The following is a 19,073-nucleotide window of genomic DNA, read 5'->3' as shown; positions in this document are numbered from 1 at the left end:
CCTCTGCCCCAGCCCTGAGCCCCCTTCCACACTCCAAACTCCTCAGCCCCACCCCCACCACACATCACCTCCATATTGGTGCACATAATAAAATTCATTCTGCACATGGACATAAAAAATTAGAGGGAACCCTGGTCCTAGGCCCTACAGTAATACACATAATAAATAATAATAGTACTAAATGGCTCCCAACCAGAACTGCTTTTTCTCAAGCATAGAGTCATATACCATCACCAAACAACTATTGAACTAGGGCTTAGGCAACATGCTAGTTCAAGCCAGAACCTCAGGCAGACTTAAGTTTGGTTCTAACACATTTTGTCCCATTCACATTGTCCAGATGAGGCAGTGAGAAAATGTTTCTGAACTTAGTTTGAAATGAAGTAAAGAGGAAGCATAAAGTATGTTTCAGTAGAAAGCTACTAGTTTTGAATATGCAGTATTCTTTAATTTATTTAAATAACTGACTGGTTTACTACCACACAGCAAAAATAAAATAAACAAACAAATATGGTATTTAATTGATGGCAGCATGAACTGTTGGAATCTCATGGGATTCCAGTAAAAAACATGTTCACGTAGCAACAGCAACAAAAAAGTTCAATTTAATAAGTTAATATACATCTATGATTAATTTTTCTTGTGATTTACAATCTGTATACAGTACTAGGTCCCGATCCTGCAAAGACTTATGCATATACTTAACTTTTCTGAAATCAGTGAGACTATTTGCAGTGCATAAAGTTAAGCATGTGCTCAAATCTTTGCAGGATTGCAGCCTTATAAGATTGGAATAGGCGTTAATAGTATATTTAAATTGCAAACGAACATCCAATCAGCAGATTGTGCCAAAACTATCGATAGACTTTTATTATTGCAAATCATAATTTGCAATGAAATCTATAAGGGAGGCTGGTTATCCTTTCACTGCAGTTACATATCTTACTGAAATATTATTTAAATTGATCTGTTAATAATCCAAAGGTAAGTGCCAAAGGTAAGGAATTTTTTGATACGATGTTAACAGCATCCCTTTAAATAAAGGAAAATGACTAAAGATCTTTTGGGTTTTAGAAATTGTTCAAAATGCCACATCATCAATATCTACGTACAACATAATAAAAATCAGAGCTACCCAATTTTTTTAACCAAACATACATATAAATGAATGAAGCTCTCTTCCTACTTCTGTGTATACTTGAGCAAGAGCATATCAATGTCACACCTGTAGGTCAGCTCTGCCTTGTCATTTTCTGAGCCTCAGATAGCCTGATCAGCAAGCACTAGGATACAAAATCATACAAAATGAGAACGTCAGTGCTCTACAAATATGCAGCGAACATTCTAAGAATTACCATGATTTTTTTAAAGAATATTTGTTGTGTATACAAAACCCACCACAAGAAGCAGCTCTTTGTTCTACTAGCTATTTTGTTTTCTATTGTGTATAGTAACATTTTAGGAAAACAAGTTCTGAAGTAATACACATCCAGCATTTTACTGATTTTGTTTATAATCCAATTACAAACTGCCCTCCCTCCAGAGAAATCTCCACTTTAGTGCTCAGTAGTCAAAGCATTAGAATCCCAAACCACAACTCCCTGAAAAGACAAGTTCACCCACTCCTATTTTCTGCTTCCTTCACTGCACTATGCACCAACTTGTTGCCTCCCACCCCAGAAATGGCTGCATTTAAACAGGGCAATATGTTTACAACTAGTAAACCGCTCTGGAATTACTCAGGATGAGAGGTGCTGTCTACGTCTAAAATGTTACCAAATCCTACATGTTTTTGGTGAGAAAAAGAGGCTCTGGGGAGCAGGATCCCCAGCCACAAAGAAATTAAAAAGAAATTGCATGTTCATAGATAATAATGATGCTCCCCTCTGCTGCCACATATGTCCTCGCCCCCTGCTCCATCTGGCCCCATTAGTCCCTTGCACCCCCCTTCCCCCATAAGCTCCCGGCCCCTCAGCCCCACCTCTCCCATCAGCCCCCTTCTCTTCCTGCCCCATCTGCCTCCCGACCCAGCTCCATCACCCAGCCCCTCCCCAGTCTCCCTCCCACCTCCGCGGGGTAGCCCTGGCCCCGAGCAGCGGCTGGCAGCACCAGGCCGGCAGGCAGTGAGAGCAGAATCTGGACTAGTGACCCCCTGGGCGTTAGGACCCAGAGGGGACCCAAAAACCCACGCCGCCCCTCCCTCCGCTCACGGAGAAATTTACAACGGCCACTTCCGGTAACAACACCGCGGCGACCTGGTCCCACCTCCCTGCCCCAGAGCGGTGCTTCCGATTGGAAGGACAGAGCATTGTGACACATCACGCTCCCAATGGCCGGAAACAGAACGAACGGCGTTGGATTCGGCCCGACTGGAGAGAAGTACGCATGCGCAGTAAGGCACCTATTGAGGGCCTGGGGAAATAAGAGCTGGAAAGAGGGCATGCGCACTGGGTGCAGTTAGGGAGAATATAAGGGAGGGTGGCCCGGCTGGGAGGGGGTGAATTCTTCTCCCGCGCTGAGTCCTGTAGTTCCCGCTCGCTTAGCGAGACGGGGCAGCAAGAGGACAAGGAGTAGATGTTTGCTGGCTTCGTGCATTAGTCTCAGCACATGGCAAAGGAGGGAGTCGAGTTGTAGGAGAAGAATGAGAGAGAGGAGGAAGGGAAAATGCTGAGCTATTGTCAAGGGAGAGAGTGAAGCCATTGGACAAAGAAAGGACAATACAGGAAAGGATATTGACATGATGCAGAAGCAGATAAGTTCAGTGGTGGTGGAATTAGGGGTGCTGAGGCACCCCCAACTGAAGTAGTAATAGCACACACCAAATACAATATCAGCACGCCCATTATGGAAAAATTTCCAGCACCCTTGGATAAGATGTCTGGAGAACGCTGTTGTACTGTGCTCACATATAACTAAGGCTACAGTTTAGTCAGTGAGGTCACAGAAGTCATGGAATCCATGACTTCAGTGTGCGGTGGTCGGGACTGCCAGCGGGGGCAGGGAGCTGCGGGGTCCCCCCGTTGCCGGCACCCGGAGCTGCTTTGGGGGCAATGTACCCCGCAGCTCCAGGATGTTGTGGGCGGTGGAGGAACCCCCAAGCCCTAAACTGCAGAACCCCCTAGCTGCTGGTGGGGGAATCCCCGAGCCCCCCTCTAGCTACTGGTGGCGGCAGGGGAATCCCCGAACCCCTGCCAGAAGAGGACCCCCAAACCCTGGCTGCGACAGGGGAATCCCGAAGCCCCTGCTGGCAGAGGACCCCTGTGCCCCAGCCAAGGACAAGGGAAACCCCGAGCCCCCAGCTGCTGGCGGCAGCTGCGGAACTCCCGAGCCCCCTGCTGCCACGGGTGATGGGGAAATCCCCGAGCCCCTGCCAGCAGAGCACCCCGAGCTAGGGTGACCAGATGTCCCAATTTTATAGGGACAGTCCTGATATTCAGGGCTTTTTCCGATATAGGCGCCCATTATCCCCCCACAGTCTGTCCCGATTTTTCACACTTGCTATCTGGTCACCCTACCCTGAGCCCTGGAACCTCCCAGCCACCATGGCAGGGGAATCCCCGAGCCTCCAGCCACCAGTGACAGGGGAATCCCTGAGGCCCTGCCTGGCAGAGGACGTCCAAGCCCTGAGCGTGGAAACTCCAGAGCCCCCGGCTGCTGGCTGCAGTGGGGGAATCCCCAAGCCCTCGGCCATGGCCCACAGCTCCCAGCCACTGCTGACGCGGGTACCCCGCAGCTCCCAGCCGACATGGGAGGCGGCGGCACTCCACTGCTCCCGGCCCCGATGAGCAGCAAGGGCCCCCTGGATCTGCAGATGGCGGGGGGGGGGGTACCCTGGAGCCCCCAGAGGCAGCAGGTGGCTCTTAGGGGCTCCTAGGGGCTTCAGGTGGTGTGGAGATCCGCAGATCCCCATTTTGTCAGGTATATGTTTAGTAACAGGGACAGATCACGGCTTCCGGTGACATTTCCTTTTTTGCCTGTGACCTGTCCTTGACTTTTACTAAAAATATCCGTGTCAAAATTTTAGCCTTACATCTAACACACCAGCTTAACCCCATGCAGTAGCCAGTTGTGAACACAGGATACTGGGAGACACTTTATGCTCTCCTGACTTCAAAGGATAGACGGTTCCCATAACATTCCACCCCTCAAGATATCGAGAATAGCTCTTTCAATTTAGTACACCTGTATAATTATGGCGGGGGACATTCTCCTGTAGAAAAGCCCTTTGCAGGAGCTTGCTGTGCTGGTTCAAGGAACGCTTCAGCCCAAACAGAGATTTCTTTGAGAAAGACAGAATCAAATGAAAATAAGTTTATAATGAATGCTGAATTGCAATATTAATTTTCTTTTAGGGCATGTGCTCTTTAAAGAGTTTTTTATAGTGCACATAGGAGTTTAAAATATGATAATTGCCTTGTGGGATATATACATCTATTTGGCTCAGTATAGTATATGGAACTGTTAACTCTGGCTATATTAGAATAATGTTGTAACGTGTTTGTGTCCCTTTTTATTTTATTTACCTAAGAAAGCATAAATATGATACTCTAGACATAATAGCTGAACTCATTTTGAATGGCTTACCAACTTTAATTAACAACTAAATTGTGAGCTCCTTCACAGACAAAAACAAATTCTTTAACCCTTTCAGATGCCAAGAAATATTTGATGTTTTCACTTTTAAAATAACTCGGCTTTTGACCCCTTTTGAAGACACTTTGCCTGCAACTGAAATATGTCTAGTCAGTTTTTTAGTCAGAAATATCCACTCTGTGCTAAATTTGTACAGCTATGAACAACTACACAAGGTGCAAAGTTGTAGAGAATAAGTCCTATAATTCAAGTTTCTAAGAGATGACAGATTTCAAAAGACTACTTCCAAAGACTGAGAAAGCGGTAATGTTCTCTAGAGCAGTGGTTGTCAGCCTATTTATCATTGTGGACTGCATATGCAGGTTGAGAACCACAGTGCCCCCCACGTAAACTCCCCCACAAACCCCTGTGCCCAGCACCCTCCACCAGAGACCCGTGCACAGAGTGGGGCCAGGAGCGAAGAGCCCGGCGGGAGGCAGGGCTGCGGGTCAGCCAGGACCCTGTCCCCCAACCCCACTGCAACCCTGGACCCCACCGTGCGAAGGCCAGCCAGCAGCCTGAACCCCGAGCCTGTTGGGTGGGGTGGGGCAGTAGCCCGGACCCTGCTGCGTGGAGCTGCCAGCAGTCCGGAGCCCACCATGTGTCAGGGCAGCCGGGAGCCTGGAACCTTTAGCACACAGCTGAGCTGGACCCCAGCTGTGTGCTAATTGGGCTGCATGCAGGCCGCGAGTTGAGAACCGCTTTTCTAGGGACCCCAAAAACATGATGTCAAAACTAAAAAGTGAACTTATTAAATCAGATATGGAAGACAAATGTAGTTACATGATTAAGTAGAAAAAAGGTTTAGCCAAGGAAATTCCCCATGAATATTGAACCCTTACATAGTGTACGACAGCATAATCTTTCATATGTGATTTTGTGTTACTTCCTTTAAAAAAAATCTATGACAATAGCTTGAATTAGTGTTGGGGAGAGAGGAATAAAAAGTACCTTTATCCATGTTTGGTGGGAATGACCCAAAGCACAAAAATAAAACCTAAGAATGGTATAACAGAATTGAATATTATAGGCAGGGCTGATAACTCCTCCAACTATGATGGCCTGACACCTCCAATTATAAGACTCTGTTTCCAATTGCTTATAGGTTTGTCACATTTTAACAATTTGGGTGTTTGCCTCTGGCTGAATTATTATTTTTTATTAATTATTATTATTATTATTTCAGCCAAACAGGTCAGCCATTTTGAAAGAATGGGCTATGAAAATACACTGTTTTGTCCATGTTAAAAAACTTTGGTGATATTTGTTGTTTAGGGGCCACTACTACCCCCATGTTTGGAGAAGGGACTTGAAATTTGGCAGAGAGATAGCCTTTGCATCAGGGATGTGCCTTTTGCTGTCTCCGGGAAAATCCATCCAAATTTGGCCATATTATAAGCCTATGTATCTTGCAGTTTGCACATGCTCAGTAAAGACTTCCTAGAGTCTAAGAGTTAAAAATCCCAGAAAATGGTGTTGTATGAGAGAAGGACTTTCCTGCAATTGTAGTTCTGGGCTGCTGTGGACCCGGCTGGATCTGGGCACCAGAACTGAGAACAGGGATCCTTTCTCTCCTGCGCTGTCAATGCCTCCACAGCTGGGCCTAGGCAGCATAGAGGAGGAAACTGCCTGATTCAAAATTCCAGAGGAGATGAAAGTTGGAGGTAGGGGATTAGATTGGGATAAGGAATCTGGGACATGGGTGACTGGAATTGGGAGGCTTGTAGTGGGGAGAGGAAAGCTGGGACTTGGGAGGGGCAGGAATTGGACTGGCTGGCCCAGCAAGGAGACTATATTAAGTTATATGTTCAAAAAGGCCAAATTAAGGTTTCACAGGCAACCTTAAATTCTGACATTTCCTAGCTTTTCAGTGCTTGATTTTGCAACCTTAATGTTCTTTTGTGTGTATGACGATCGAGGGTGTTTTCCAGGGGTGAAAGTAACTTAAAGGATTTACTGGTACACCGGAGTCCTGAGCAGGGGGCGTGGCCTCAACCAGAAGAGGCGGGGCCTTTAAATACCCATGCCCTTTAAATCAAGATTTAAAGGCCCCAGGGCTCCGGCTGTGGTAGCGGCAGCTGGGAGCCCCGGGCCCTTTAAATCACCCCCAGAGCAACCAGCTGCAGAGGCGGCTGGGAGCCCCGGGACTCAGGGGCAATTTAAAGGGCTCGGCGCTCCGGCCGCCACTACTGCAGCGGAGCCCTGGGCCCTTTAAATTGCCAACGGAGCCCCAGGGGCTTCCAGCTGCCGCTGCTACCCCAGGGTTCAGATGGAGATTTTAAGGCCCGGGGCTCCACTGTGGTAGTGGCGGCCAGGAGTCCCTGGCCCTTTAAATCACCCTGGGACTCTGCCCCTCTGTTCCAGGCGCACCGGTATGAGGCGGGCAGGCAGGTTCAACCAGGCAGGATCCAAGTGTGGAGGGATCCAGGCGTGGTGTGAGAAGATTCTGTGTGGGACAATCTGGGTGCAGGCATCTCAGTGGTGGGTCTAGGTGCGGCGGGGATCTGGATGCACAGAGGCTCGTTCGGGGGGGTTCCAGGTGCAGGGGCAATGGGACTCTGCAGGGGCTTCCAGGTGAAAATGGTTGGCGCTCAGCAGGGGGGTCTGGGTGCTGGGGGAGTGGGGCTTGGTGGGGTTGGGGTCTGGGTGAAGCTAGTTTGGGGTCAGTGGTGTGTGGGTCTGGATGTGGGGGCTCATTGTGGTGCGTGGGGGTGGGGCTCATCAGGGTGGGGGTTTGAGTGCAGGGAGTTCAGTGCGGGGTGGTCTGTGTGCAGGGATGGGGGTCTAGAGGCAGGGGGTCTGGGTGCAGAGGGCTCCAGATGCAGGGGTTGTAGTTCAGTGGGGTGGGGTTCGGGTATGGAAGGCTAGGTGCAGAGGTGTAAGTAAGCCGGTCCGGTCCGGTACAGAGTACCAGCAAGAGCCGGTGTGCCAGCTTCCCCAGGCTGGCAATTTAAAGGGCCTGGGGCTTCCCCAGGCTGGCGATTTAAAGGGCCCAGAGCTCCCTGCAGCAGCCAGAGCCTCAGGCCCTTTAAATCACCTCCTGAGCCCCGCTGACGGAGCCCTGGGGCTCCCAGCCACAGCAGGAGCCCCGGGGCCTTTAAATCTTGATTTAAAGACCCTGCCTTTTCCGATTGAGGCCACGCCCCCGCTCAGGACTCCGGTGTACCGGTAAATCCTTTAAGTTACTTTCACCCCTAGCTAGGTGGGTTCTGGGTGTACGGGCTGAGGCTTGGCCAGAGTGTCTGGGTATAGGAGCTCTAGATGCACGGGGGTTGGGTGGATGGGGGAGCACCTCCCCATACAATGACCCCTCCCCCTGCAGCTGATGAGGTATAGGGGCAGGAAGCAGGGGAGGATGCTGAGCTTCCTGCAGCTGGGGGAGGTTTCTGGGAGTGGGTCTGACACAGTCCCAGCCACTCCTTGCTGGGGAAGAGGAAGTCCTGTCCTCTCCTTCCTTCAGCCCAGCCAGGACTAGCAGCTGATCCCGGCTCAGGGTAGGAGCCACTGGCTGGGGTGTCGCAAGCCTGTGGTGATTTACCTCTCTGCCAGCTGTTGTGGGTGCCTGAAACGATGTACCTGCACAGCTAGGGAGTGGTGCGTAACTGCTCTTGCAGCTTCCCTTTGCTTCCCTGTCAGAAAGTCATTTTTCTGCAGGGAAGCAAAGAAATCTGCAGGGGACATGAATTCTGCACACGTGCAGTGGTGCAGAATTCCCCCAGGCGTAGCACTTTGAGTGCTATAAAAGTGCATTGTCTTATTATGTGAATGTTAAGGCTGAAGAGTTAAACATTCAAGTATCAAGTAATTCCAAAGTCAAGATTGAATATGACACCTTAATTCTTCCACCTTTGTTTGTTTAAACTATGTAGATTTTGCACTTTTCTCTGGAGCACCTGGTATCAGTCACTGTGAGATGCAACACTGGACTAGGAGAACATTACTTTGTTCTGATATAGCATTTCACATGGCTCCTACCAGACAATGCATATAATGTGGCTCCTGAACAAACTGATCTTGATTATTAGATAATGGAGTAGAGAGACATGCTGTGAAAAGAGTAGGAAGCACTGAAAGGTCTGGACCTAACGGATGTAACTTCCACATTATCTTCCTAGCTATGTGCATGAGAATCTAAGGTGTTAGCAAGCACATCTAGAAGTCTACATACTTGCTCACTTAAGGACCTGTTGAAAATCAGGCCCAGAATTGTAACTGCCAAATGTCCAAGCATAATTAAATGCCCTCACGCCTGTCTCCTAAATGTTATATTTAGCGCTGTCAAGTGATTAAAAAATTAATTGCAATTAATCATGTGATTAATCGCACTGTTAAACAATAATGGAATACCATTTACTTAAATATTTTTGGATGTTTTCTACATTGTCAAATATATTGATTTCAATTACAACACAAAATACAAAGTGTACAGTGCTCACTTTATATTTATTTTTATTACAAATATTTGCACTGTAAAAAACAAAAGAAATAGTATTTTTCAATTCACCTAATACCAGTACTGTAGTGCAATCTCTTTATCATGAAAGTTGAACTTACAAATGTAGAATTATGCACACAAAAAATGTAACTGCATTCAAAAACAAAACAATGTAAAACTAGATCCTACAAGTCCACTCAGTCCTATTTTTTGTTCAGCCAAATAGCTCAGACAAACAAGTTTGTTTACATGTGCGGGAAATAATGCTGCCCACTTCTTGTCACCTGAAAGTGAGAACAGGCATTCACATGGCACTGTTGTACCTGGTGTCACAAGATATTTACGTGCCAGATGCGCTACAAATTCATATGTCCTTTCATGCTTCAACCACCATTCCAGAGGACGTGTCCATTCCAATGACAAGTTCTGCTCGATAACAATCCAAAGACGTGCGGACCGATGTATGTTCATTTTCATCCTGGGAGTCAGATGCCACCAACAGAAGGTTGATTTTCCTTTTTGGTGGTTCGCGTTCTGTAGTTTCCGCATTGGAGTGTTACTCTTTTAAGACTTCTGAAAGCATGCTCCACACTTCGTCCCTCCCAAATTTTGGAAGACACTTCAGATTCTTAACCCTTGGGTCGAAACCTTTGCATTTTGTCAAATCTGCAGTGAAAGTGTTCGAACAACATGTGCTGAGTCATGATCTGAGACTACTATAACATTAAATATATGGCAGACTGCGAGTAAAACAGAGCCAGAGACACACAATTCTCCCCCAAGGAGTTCAGTCACAAATTTAACTAACACATTACTTTTTTTAACGAGCATCATCAGCATGGAACCGTGTCCTCTGGAATAGTGGCTGAAGTATGAAGGGACATATAAATGTTTAGCATATCTGGCATGTAAATACCTTGTAATGCCAGCTACAAAAGTCCCATGCGAACGCCTGTTCTCTCTGTCTGGTGATACTGTAAATAAGAAGTGGGCAGCATTATCTCCCATAAATGTAGACAAAACTTGTTTGTCTTAGTGATTGGCTGAACAAGAAGTAGGACTGAGTGGAGTTGTAGGCTCTAACGTTTTGCATTGTTTTGTTTTTGAGTGAAGTTATGTAACAAAAAAAATCGACATTGGTAAGTTACACTTTGTCAATAAAGAGATTGCGCTGCTGTACTTGTATGAGGTGAACTGAAAATTACTATTTCTTTTATTTTTACAGTGCAAATATTTGTAATAAAAATAGTAAGATAATGTGACCAGTGTAGACTTTGTATTCTGTGTTGCAATTGAAATCAATATATTTTAAAATGTAGAAAAACATCCAAAAATATTTAATAAAGTTCAATTGGTATTCTATTGTTTAACAGTGCGAATAAAACTGTGATTGTGATTTTTTTATCACGATTACTTTTGAGTTAATTGTCTGAGTTCACTGCGATTGACAGCCTGTTATAGTAACAGATTATAATCACAGCTGGTTCTGAGTTTATCTGCAGCATGTGGTAGGCATCTTTATGTTCCCTACTGTGTGCCAGTCATTCCTAAAATAAAATCTGCTTGTGTGCAAATTGATTGCTTAGTACCTGAGCTACTTTAAATAGTTTATGATTTAAATGGCATAAATGACTTGATTGGGAAAGAGGGGCTCTGCTATGAGATATCCCAAGAGAGGGCCCTGGCTCCTATCAGCGGCCCTTGATCTCCTGTCGTTTTTGTCATTCTCTTCGTGTGCTAAGGCTGCGTCTTCTTACATAAGAGGTGCTCAGCCACGGTACAGGATCTGCACGAGGGCAGTTTTCAGGGCGAACATTGCAGAGCCTGAGGCCTGCTGCCCACCTGTGCCAGCCGCTCCCTGTACATCAGGGACCAGACCACTCTCCCCAGGGAGCAGCAGCAGAGACCCCACATCCCCGTCAGGCCGCCCCCCCGCCCTTCCTCCAGTCAGTGGGTGAGCTGCAGCAGCACCATACCCCCCCCCCCCCAAGCTCCGCCTCCCTACCTACTAGCAGCAGCAGCAGCCGCCGCCGCCGCGGGAGGAGCGCACCATTTCTCGGCCGCGGGGAGGGGGCGGTAGGTGCGTTAGCGTCTCCCAGCCCCCGCTGCCTCGCTTGTCGGGGTCCGTTCCCAAGAGGGGTGGTTGGGCTCGCGCTTCCCCTGTCTCTCCTCTCACACGGGTAGGGTTGAACCAATTCTGTCGTTTCTCTCCCATCCCGAGATTGAGGACTCCGCGTCCCCTCCTGCCCGTGTCAGTTGGTGTGGGCCGGGGTAGCGGGAGGCAGCGCGGCGGTCGCAGTAGGCTGGAGGAAGCGGGCTGCGGGGCCGCGCCAGGTAAGAGGGCGGGAGCGGCCGTTTCGCGCCCCCCCCCCGAGCGGCTGGTGAGATGGAGGCGGATTTTCTGCCGCGCGCGCGGGGACTGGGACGGGCGGGGGAGCAGCGCTGGCCTGGGGCAGCCGGTGGCGGGGTGTCGAGGGGAGGGCTGCGCGGACGGGAGCGGGGAGGCGAAGTCGGGGAGGGGGCGCTGCGCAGGGGAAGGGGCCTGCGCGCGAGGGCGGGGGGGGCATGCATGGGAAGGGAGCCGGGGGGGGGGAATGCGCGCTTGGGAAGGTGGGCTGCGCGCACGGGCGGGGCGGGGGGGGGGGGCGCTGCGCGCATTGGAAGGGAGGGGGCTCTGAGCGCCCCGGGGAGGGGGCAGCCGGGCGGTGGTGGGGAGTGGGGTGGTTTGGCAGGCAGGTCCCTCTAAGCACCCCAGCCGGGCAGCGGGACTGCCCTGAGGGGAGGCAGAGCTCCCTTGACTCGCCGTGTCCACCTCTGCAGCGGGATCTCAGCCGGCGGGGAGCGCCCGTGCCGTTCGCCTCAGCCACAGCCGCCACATTTGTCCGAAAACATGAGCCGAGATTTCAAACCCGGAGACTTGATCTTTGCCAAGATGAAAGGTTACCCCCATTGGCCAGCCAGGGTAAGCCCCCCCTCCGCCGCCGTCCCCCCCCCCCCCCCCATTGCTGCCGCCTCCTCCGCTCACCTGCGCTTTCTCCTGCTGCATTTCCCTGCCTGTCCCTCCATCCTCAGTCCAGTCCATCGCTCCATGGCAGATGAACGTTCGTTCATAGCAGGCTGTCTCTTTGGGTGGTGCAGTTTTTGTTTCCCATCTTAAGGGGTGCGTATCTGTAGATGTATAGGACATGAGCAGGTTTCCCTCGTGCAGGGGCCGGCCTGGTGGTGCTGCTGGAAGTAACCCACGCACTGTGTTTTACTCTTTGTTTTTTAAGCCTCTCTGCTTGTAACATACACACTGAAATGGCAGCATTTTCATCAGCTCTCATCGGTTTCTCTAGCTTTCTGTGACTTTTTGCCAAAGTCCAATGGGAGATTTTCTGTGATACACCAATTTTTAAATATAGTTTACTGAAAGCGGGTGTTGAAGCAGCAAAAATTTCTCAGTGAACTTCCTGCAGCGTCACATTCAGTCACCTAAAACTTTTTCTACATAGCATTTTTTGGGGGGTGGAAAGAGTGCAAATATTTACAGATAAAACAAAGTATTCCATTTTTTTACCATTTTAGTGTGATCAAGTGGCACTGCATTGTATTAAGTAGGTGACCCTCAAGTTAGACGTTAGTAATGAAGACTATAGTATGGTAGTGTAACAAGCTGTGGGAGTATTCAAGGGTGTGGACAACACAAAGTACTCTTCCCAAATACCTGGGGCCTTATTTGATAAAACATTGCTGTGAAGGTATGCGTTCTGCTCTGAAACCTGCAGGAGCAACAGTACCAGTAAGTATTCTGTTCACTTTTGAACAGTAAGCCAGTCTGCTTTCTCCACCAGCCTTAATAGAAGCCTTTAAAGTGTTGGAAGTTTCGGAGACTGATGTACTTCAATTGGTGGTTTTGAGATTACAGATGAAAGATTAGTGTATAATTTATATTAATGCAGTACTGGATTAAGAATTGTAAAATATTTTAGTGTCCTATCTATTTCTTAAATGTAGTGTGTTGTGCTAGTGCAAGTCATCAGTTCGACAGGGTGAGAAGCATTGCTGTGGTTGTGGAAGAGGTGGCAGTTGGAGGAGCAGATACCGTGTCTAAGGGAGCCAATACTGCTTCTAACCAGTACTTTTTTTTTTAAGCAAACATTAGTTTTGAGGTATATTGACCTTTATTGGACTTTTTTTTGTTATATAAGGCAGTGGTTCTCAAACTTTTTTTTTTTGCGGACCACTTGAAAATTCCTAAGTGTCTCAGCGGACCACTTAATGATCTTTCCAAATGTTGTTTGTAGCATTAGCTAACTATTGTAAAGCGCTTTGGATAAAAGCGTGATGTAAAAGCGTGGACCACCTGATTGTATTTTTCAGATTTAATGACATTTTAAAATGTCCCCCCACATTGTTTTTGGTTGTTACTAAATATTTTAATTATCATAATGTAATTTTTTTCCCTTAGGTGGATGAAGTTCCTGATGGAGCAGTGAAACCTCCTACAAATAAAATGCCTATTTTCTTTTTTGGAACACATGAGACGTAAGTTTTTTAGACTAAAGAGCACGTCATTTTCATTGCAGAATATCTTAAAAGTAATTTCACAGCCTACCTGTATGGGAGGCATTCACAAATGATATTCAGAAATAGGCAAACTTTTCCTCACCTAAACTTTATCAGAAAGATAGGCAGCTTAAAAGAAGGCTGCTTGGTCTTCACATCTACCATGAAATACTGAGGGGAGCTCTCGACTGTAACCATTCCATGAGATGTCAGGGAGCTCTTTTCCTAGTCAATAAAAACAAAGGGTTATTATGACTAGACTGCCCCCTATTCTGTTTTGTTTTAACTATAGCAGGGTTCTCAAACTTCATTGCAATGTGACCCCCCTTCTGAAAACAAAAATAACTACAGGACACCAGGAGGGGTAACTGAAGCTTGAGCCCGCGCAAGCCCTGCCTCCCCAGGCGGGAGGGCCAAAGTCAAAGTCCAAGGGCTTCAGCCCCAAGCAGGGGACCTGTAACCTGAGTCCTGTCGCCCACGGCTGAAGCCCATGGGCTTTGGCCCTGGGTCCCAGCAAGTTTAAGCCAGGCCAGCCCCGGTGTCCCCATTAAAGTGGGGTTGTGACCCACTTTGGGATCCCGACCCAAAGTTTGAGAACCGCTGAACTATAGTACTAATTTTGGCCTTAAGCATCGTCCTTTATTTTGTTCTCAAAGAAAAGAAAAGAAAGTTGTAGTTATTAAATTATAGGATCTACATAAACAAAAATGGCAGCAATTCCCACTGACTAGGTTTCCACTTTATACTAATTTTAAAAAAAAAGAACTGTTGTGTGCGCATTTGGTTCATGTTGTCCAATTCCTATCACTATCCTATCCTCCCTCACAGATCTCTGCAGGATCAGGTTTGTTTACACTTATTGTATCTTGTCTTAAATTTGATTAAAAGCTCTTCAGGGAAGGGACCAGGTCTTCCTATGTGTGTGAGCTAAGTTCTATACAATGGAGCTCAACCTTTTTTGGTTTGTTTTGGCACTACAGCAATATGAATAAGAATACCACCTGTTTGTTCCTTCCCTCACTGATTAAATGCCATTCTTGATTCCACCACTTGCTGCTTTTTATTAGTATTCCAGAATGCACCTGCATATTGATTTTTAGGGGCATGTAGAGCAGTAAGAAATCTACATGAGCCCACATAAATAACATGGAAAGATCTTGGGCAAAATTTTCAAAAGCTCAAGTTACATTTTCAAATATGATTTAGGCTCCTAACTTAGGTGCTTTTTTAAAAAGTTACTGCTACAAAATTAAAATACGGTCAACCCTATGTTTGGTAGTGTGGTAAATTCACTGTTACATTATTACAGATTTCTCATAGACTCTCATACCTTACAGTGTTGCAATGTGCAATATGTTTCCCCACTCCCCAGCATTTCTCTCCTTCTAACCTTTATTCCTAACCCAGAGTTTTTCATTTCTACTCCTGAACATTTCATTAGCGGCAAGTGCAGAGGGCATCGAATAACCATCAGAAAGAGTAGACCCACCAGTATGGGAGTATACTAATTATGGGGCATATCTAATTTTTGTTTGACTTGAGCTATGTAATCTATACAGCAGTAGGTGGAAAATCAGTGGTTCATCATATAATAGTTGTAGCTAACAATTTTCTGTACATTTTCAATTAAATAATTTTATACACTTTGGCCTTGATTCTGCAGCATGCTGACCCCTGTGCCTATGAAGAACTCCACAAGATACACCTTCAGAGTTTTCACAGGACTGCACTAATGTAATATATTGCTCTACATTTTATAAAACTGAAGGCAGTCCACTGCTTTGAAGTTCGAGTCCCCTGCTTTCTAGGCCATCAAGCATTAGCTTCGTCATGCAAAACAATCTTTCTGGAATGCATAAGGAGTGATGGTTTCCTGGCTCCAAAGCGCTCTTGTGCATTTCTCTCTCCCCAGGATTGGGGAAGAACCACCACACAAAACCAGAAAAAAACCTCAAACAATTATTTCCTAACTTTTATGTAACATAGTAGTGGTTTGCAGTTTACTAACCATTAGTATGAATTTGCATGATAAATTTCATGCAACTCTAGGTTTGAGTGTCTCCTGGTTTGCGGTGAATGGGAAGTGATTGTTGTTAATCTTCTCATTTTTGGATTCCTTCCCAATAGCAATCCAATGTAGTACCTTTAGAAGCAAAATAATAAGAAACATATTGATATTCTTAGTTTTTGTTTTGTCCATCTCTGCTGGTGGAAATTTGTTAATATTTTTTTTGTTGTATTAGTCCAAAAAACCAGATTGGGGGTGTGTGTGCGTGTGTGAGAGATTAGTCATAGACAAAAGTTTCTGACTTTAAGAAATTCCATAAAATTAACACTTGAAACTTTTTGTGGACCGCATATGTACTGTTGGAGTAGGAAATATATACAGTGGAGTTGCATCTTACGTAGAGGTTAGGTTCTAAAGTCAGCACGTAAGGCGAAAATCGCGTATAGTCAAAATTACCCTTGAAAATCCCTTAAATTGCCCATAAAGTACAGTATACTGTACATGGTTTTGTGTATACAACCCTGTACAGTAATATGTATAATGTATACAGTAATGTAGAGTATATAATAAAGAGTACATAGGCAAAATATGATTTTACAGTACTGTATTTTTAATTACAGGGGGGTATTTACAGGGGGTCGTCAGGGCTTTTACAGGATGTCGATCTGGGAGACGGAGGCGATGGAGAGCTTGGGTGATGGAGAACGAGTTGTAGATGAAGTGGTTGACTCTGGTTCAACTCGAGAAGTTGATTGCGTAGGCTTATCTGCTGCTGGTTGTTTTTCCTTGAAAAACATGGTGATCAACAACTGTCGCTGTTGTCTCTTGAGCTGCTCAAACATTTCTTGATATGGTCTCCAATCGTCCGTAATACTACGTGTGGTTTTGAGGCTTTGTTCCATAGAGGGAGCATATTCAGAAATTAAATAATTCAGGTGTTTCGCTGCTTGGAACACTTCAGCAAATTTATGAAGATTCCAACTTGCTGGCTCTTCCTGTTCGTCGTTATCATCTTCGTCTTCTGTAGACAATTTTATGAGTTCCTCTAACTCTTCGTTAGTGAATGTTTCTCTATGGCTCTCAATTAATTCTTCAGTTTCTTCCTCAAGGATGTCGACGAAGCCGTCACCACCCACTTGGCCGGCTACCTGAACAATGCGTCTCACTTCTTTGTTAGTGGTCAGGAAACCCTTAAAATCATTCACACATTCTTCCCATAGGTCTCACCAACATGCATTGACTGTTTCAGGCTTGATTGCATCCATTGCCTGTTTAATATAAGTGATACAATTGGCAATGTTGAAGGACTTCCAACACTCCATCACATTAAGATTGGGATCACCATCTATAGTACTACATATCCGTGAGAACGTAAGCCTCGTGTACATGGCCTTGAAACTGCCTTGGTTGAGAGGATGGAGGTGGTATTGGGGGGGGAGAAAGATGACTTCAATGTCATTATGTGCAAACTGGAGTGCCACAGGGTGGCCAGGAGCATTGTCTACGATCAGCAACGCTGCAAAGTCAAGTCCTTTCTCTTCAAGGTACCATTTGACCTCCGGAATGAAAAACTTGTGGAACCAATCCAGAAATAATGCTGCCATCACCCAAACCTTTTTATTTGATTGCCAGAACACAGGCAGGAGATTTTTGTTCTTGCCTTTTAGAGCACGGGGATTTGCAGTCCTGTAGAGCAAGCCCGGCTTTATTAAATACGCAGCTGCATTGCCACAAAACAACACAGTCACACGGTCTTTAGCTGCTTTGAAGCCAGGGGCTTGTCTTTCTGATTTCAAAGTGTAAGTGCGGTTGGGCATTTTTTTCCAGAAGAGCCCAGTCTCTTCAGCATTAAAAACTTGTTCCGGAAGATCGCCCTTTTCTTCTATGATTTTCTTTAATTGTTCGGGGTAGGCTTTTGCTGCCTTTTCATTGGCAGATGCAGCTTCACCAGTAGTCTGCATGTTTTTGAGGTTAAAGGGGTTCCTAAAACTGTTAAGCCCACCTTGGCTGGCTTTGAATTCCTTCTCATCAGGAGGCTGTCCCTCTTCAGCAGGAGGTTTGAACAGCGCATGGAGACTAAGAGCCTTTTCTCGCAACGTGTAGCCATAGATAAGTACACGTTTGCGGATCATGTCTTCCAGCCATAAGTTTAATGCCTTTTCAGTCTGCACTAAAGTCGTATCACGCACCTGGCTCGTCACCTTAGCAGTTACTGGAGCACTTGATGCCACGGCTTGACGAATTTCTCTCTCTTGAATCTTGATGGCACGGATGCTAGATTCGTTGCAGCCATATTTACGCCCCATTTTGGAGACTGACATACCGTCTCTCAATAAGTCCAACACAGCCAGTTTTTCCTCCAGCATTGGAACAGATCACTGTTTCTTCGGTTGAGCACCAGATGAAGTAGCTGGCTTGCGTTTAGGGACTATGTATGAAAAATACGTACAGTATCTTTAAACACTAGAATCACACTCAGCGCGGCGAGATGCTCACACTACGAGAGGCACGCGGGAACTGAGACCGACTGAGGGAACAGCAGATTTACGTCTCCCATCTCACGCTCACTCCAGGGCATACACTCATTGAGTGGAATGGTGGGCAGAATAGCCTGCACTATTTACAGGTATCTTGTTACTTTTCTTTTTTTTGCTGAGCGTGTGTAGTTGAATTCGCATAAGTTAAATGCGCGTATGATGCGACTCACCTGTAATTTTGATGTGCCCACGGTTGGAATACTGTGTCCAGTTCTGGTGCGCACGATTCAAAGAGGATGCTGATAAATTGGAGGGATTCAGAGAAAAGCTATGAGAATAATTTAAAGGATTAGAAAATGTGCCTTATCGTGATTGAGCTCCTTGACTGTATCTACTTTGGTTTAATAAAGAGATCGTTAAGGGGTGACTTGATTAATCTATAAGTATCTACATTGGGGAAAATATTTAATAATGGCTCTTCAGTCTACCAGAGAAAGGTATAATGATCCAATGGCTAGAAGTTGAAACTAGACAAATTCAGGTTGGAAATAAGGTGTAAATTTTTAACAGAATAATTAACCATTGGAACAATTTACAAGGATCATGTTGGATTCTCCATCACTTCCAATTTTTAAATCAAGATTGGATATTCTAAAAGATATGCTGTAGGAATTACTTTGAAGTTCTATGGTCTGTGTTGAACAAGCAGTCAGACTAGATGATCACAGTTGTCCCTTCTGGCTTTGGAATCTATGAATGTAAAAGTCTCCTAAATGATCTGTAACTCTTCTCCTTTTGTTACCTACATGAATAGGACATCCATGTCAAAGAGATCTTGTTATAGATGGTGGAAAAGAGAGAAAGTGGAGCTTATTGGAATTTACGTATTGAACCTTGGCATGAACCACTGTTTCATAAAACAAGGCGATACCTCTTTTTTTTTTTTTAAGTGATTTGGTCTTGGGCTTATACT

At 46.0% G+C, this 19,073-nt stretch overlaps 2 protein-coding genes across 39 annotated transcripts in view; one reads left to right on the top strand and one right to left on the bottom strand.

Moving 5' to 3' along the window:
- Nucleotides 1-2,394, bottom strand: part of CCDC171 (coiled-coil domain containing 171) — a 258,335-nt gene extending 255,941 nt beyond the window's left edge. For 14 of the 33 annotated variants that reach the window (XM_043546868.1, XM_043546851.1, XM_043546869.1 and 11 more), the window contains exons 1-2: nt 2,068-2,204; nt 1,226-1,283 (exon numbers count right to left, since the gene is read on the bottom strand). The gene's annotated coding sequence lies outside the window, so the exon portion shown is untranslated. Of the gene's footprint in view, nt 1-1,158; nt 1,284-2,067 lie in introns of all 33 variants that reach the window. The other 19 variants (XM_043546848.1, XM_043546850.1, XR_006290939.1 and 16 more) reach the window with 18 other exon arrangements.
- Nucleotides 2,395-10,767: 8,373 nt separating this feature from the next.
- Nucleotides 10,768-19,073, top strand: part of PSIP1 (PC4 and SFRS1 interacting protein 1) — a 66,035-nt gene continuing 57,729 nt past the window's right edge. For 3 of the 6 annotated variants that reach the window (XM_037901996.2, XM_037901994.2, XM_037901997.2), the window contains exons 1-3: nt 11,102-11,401; nt 11,888-12,029; nt 13,518-13,594. In XM_037901996.2, coding sequence (XP_037757924.1) covers nt 11,958-12,029; nt 13,518-13,594 — 149 coding nt within the window. In that variant the 5' untranslated portion in view covers nt 11,102-11,401; nt 11,888-11,957. Of the gene's footprint in view, nt 11,449-11,887; nt 12,030-13,517; nt 13,595-19,073 lie in introns of all 6 variants that reach the window. The other 3 variants (XM_043546844.1, XM_043546845.1, XM_037901995.2) reach the window with 3 other exon arrangements.

This window comes from Chelonia mydas, chromosome 5 (assembly GCF_015237465.2).
Source record: "Chelonia mydas isolate rCheMyd1 chromosome 5, rCheMyd1.pri.v2, whole genome shotgun sequence".
NCBI lineage: Eukaryota > Metazoa > Chordata > Testudines > Cheloniidae > Chelonia > Chelonia mydas.
This window is presented reverse-complemented; position numbering and strand designations above follow the sequence as displayed.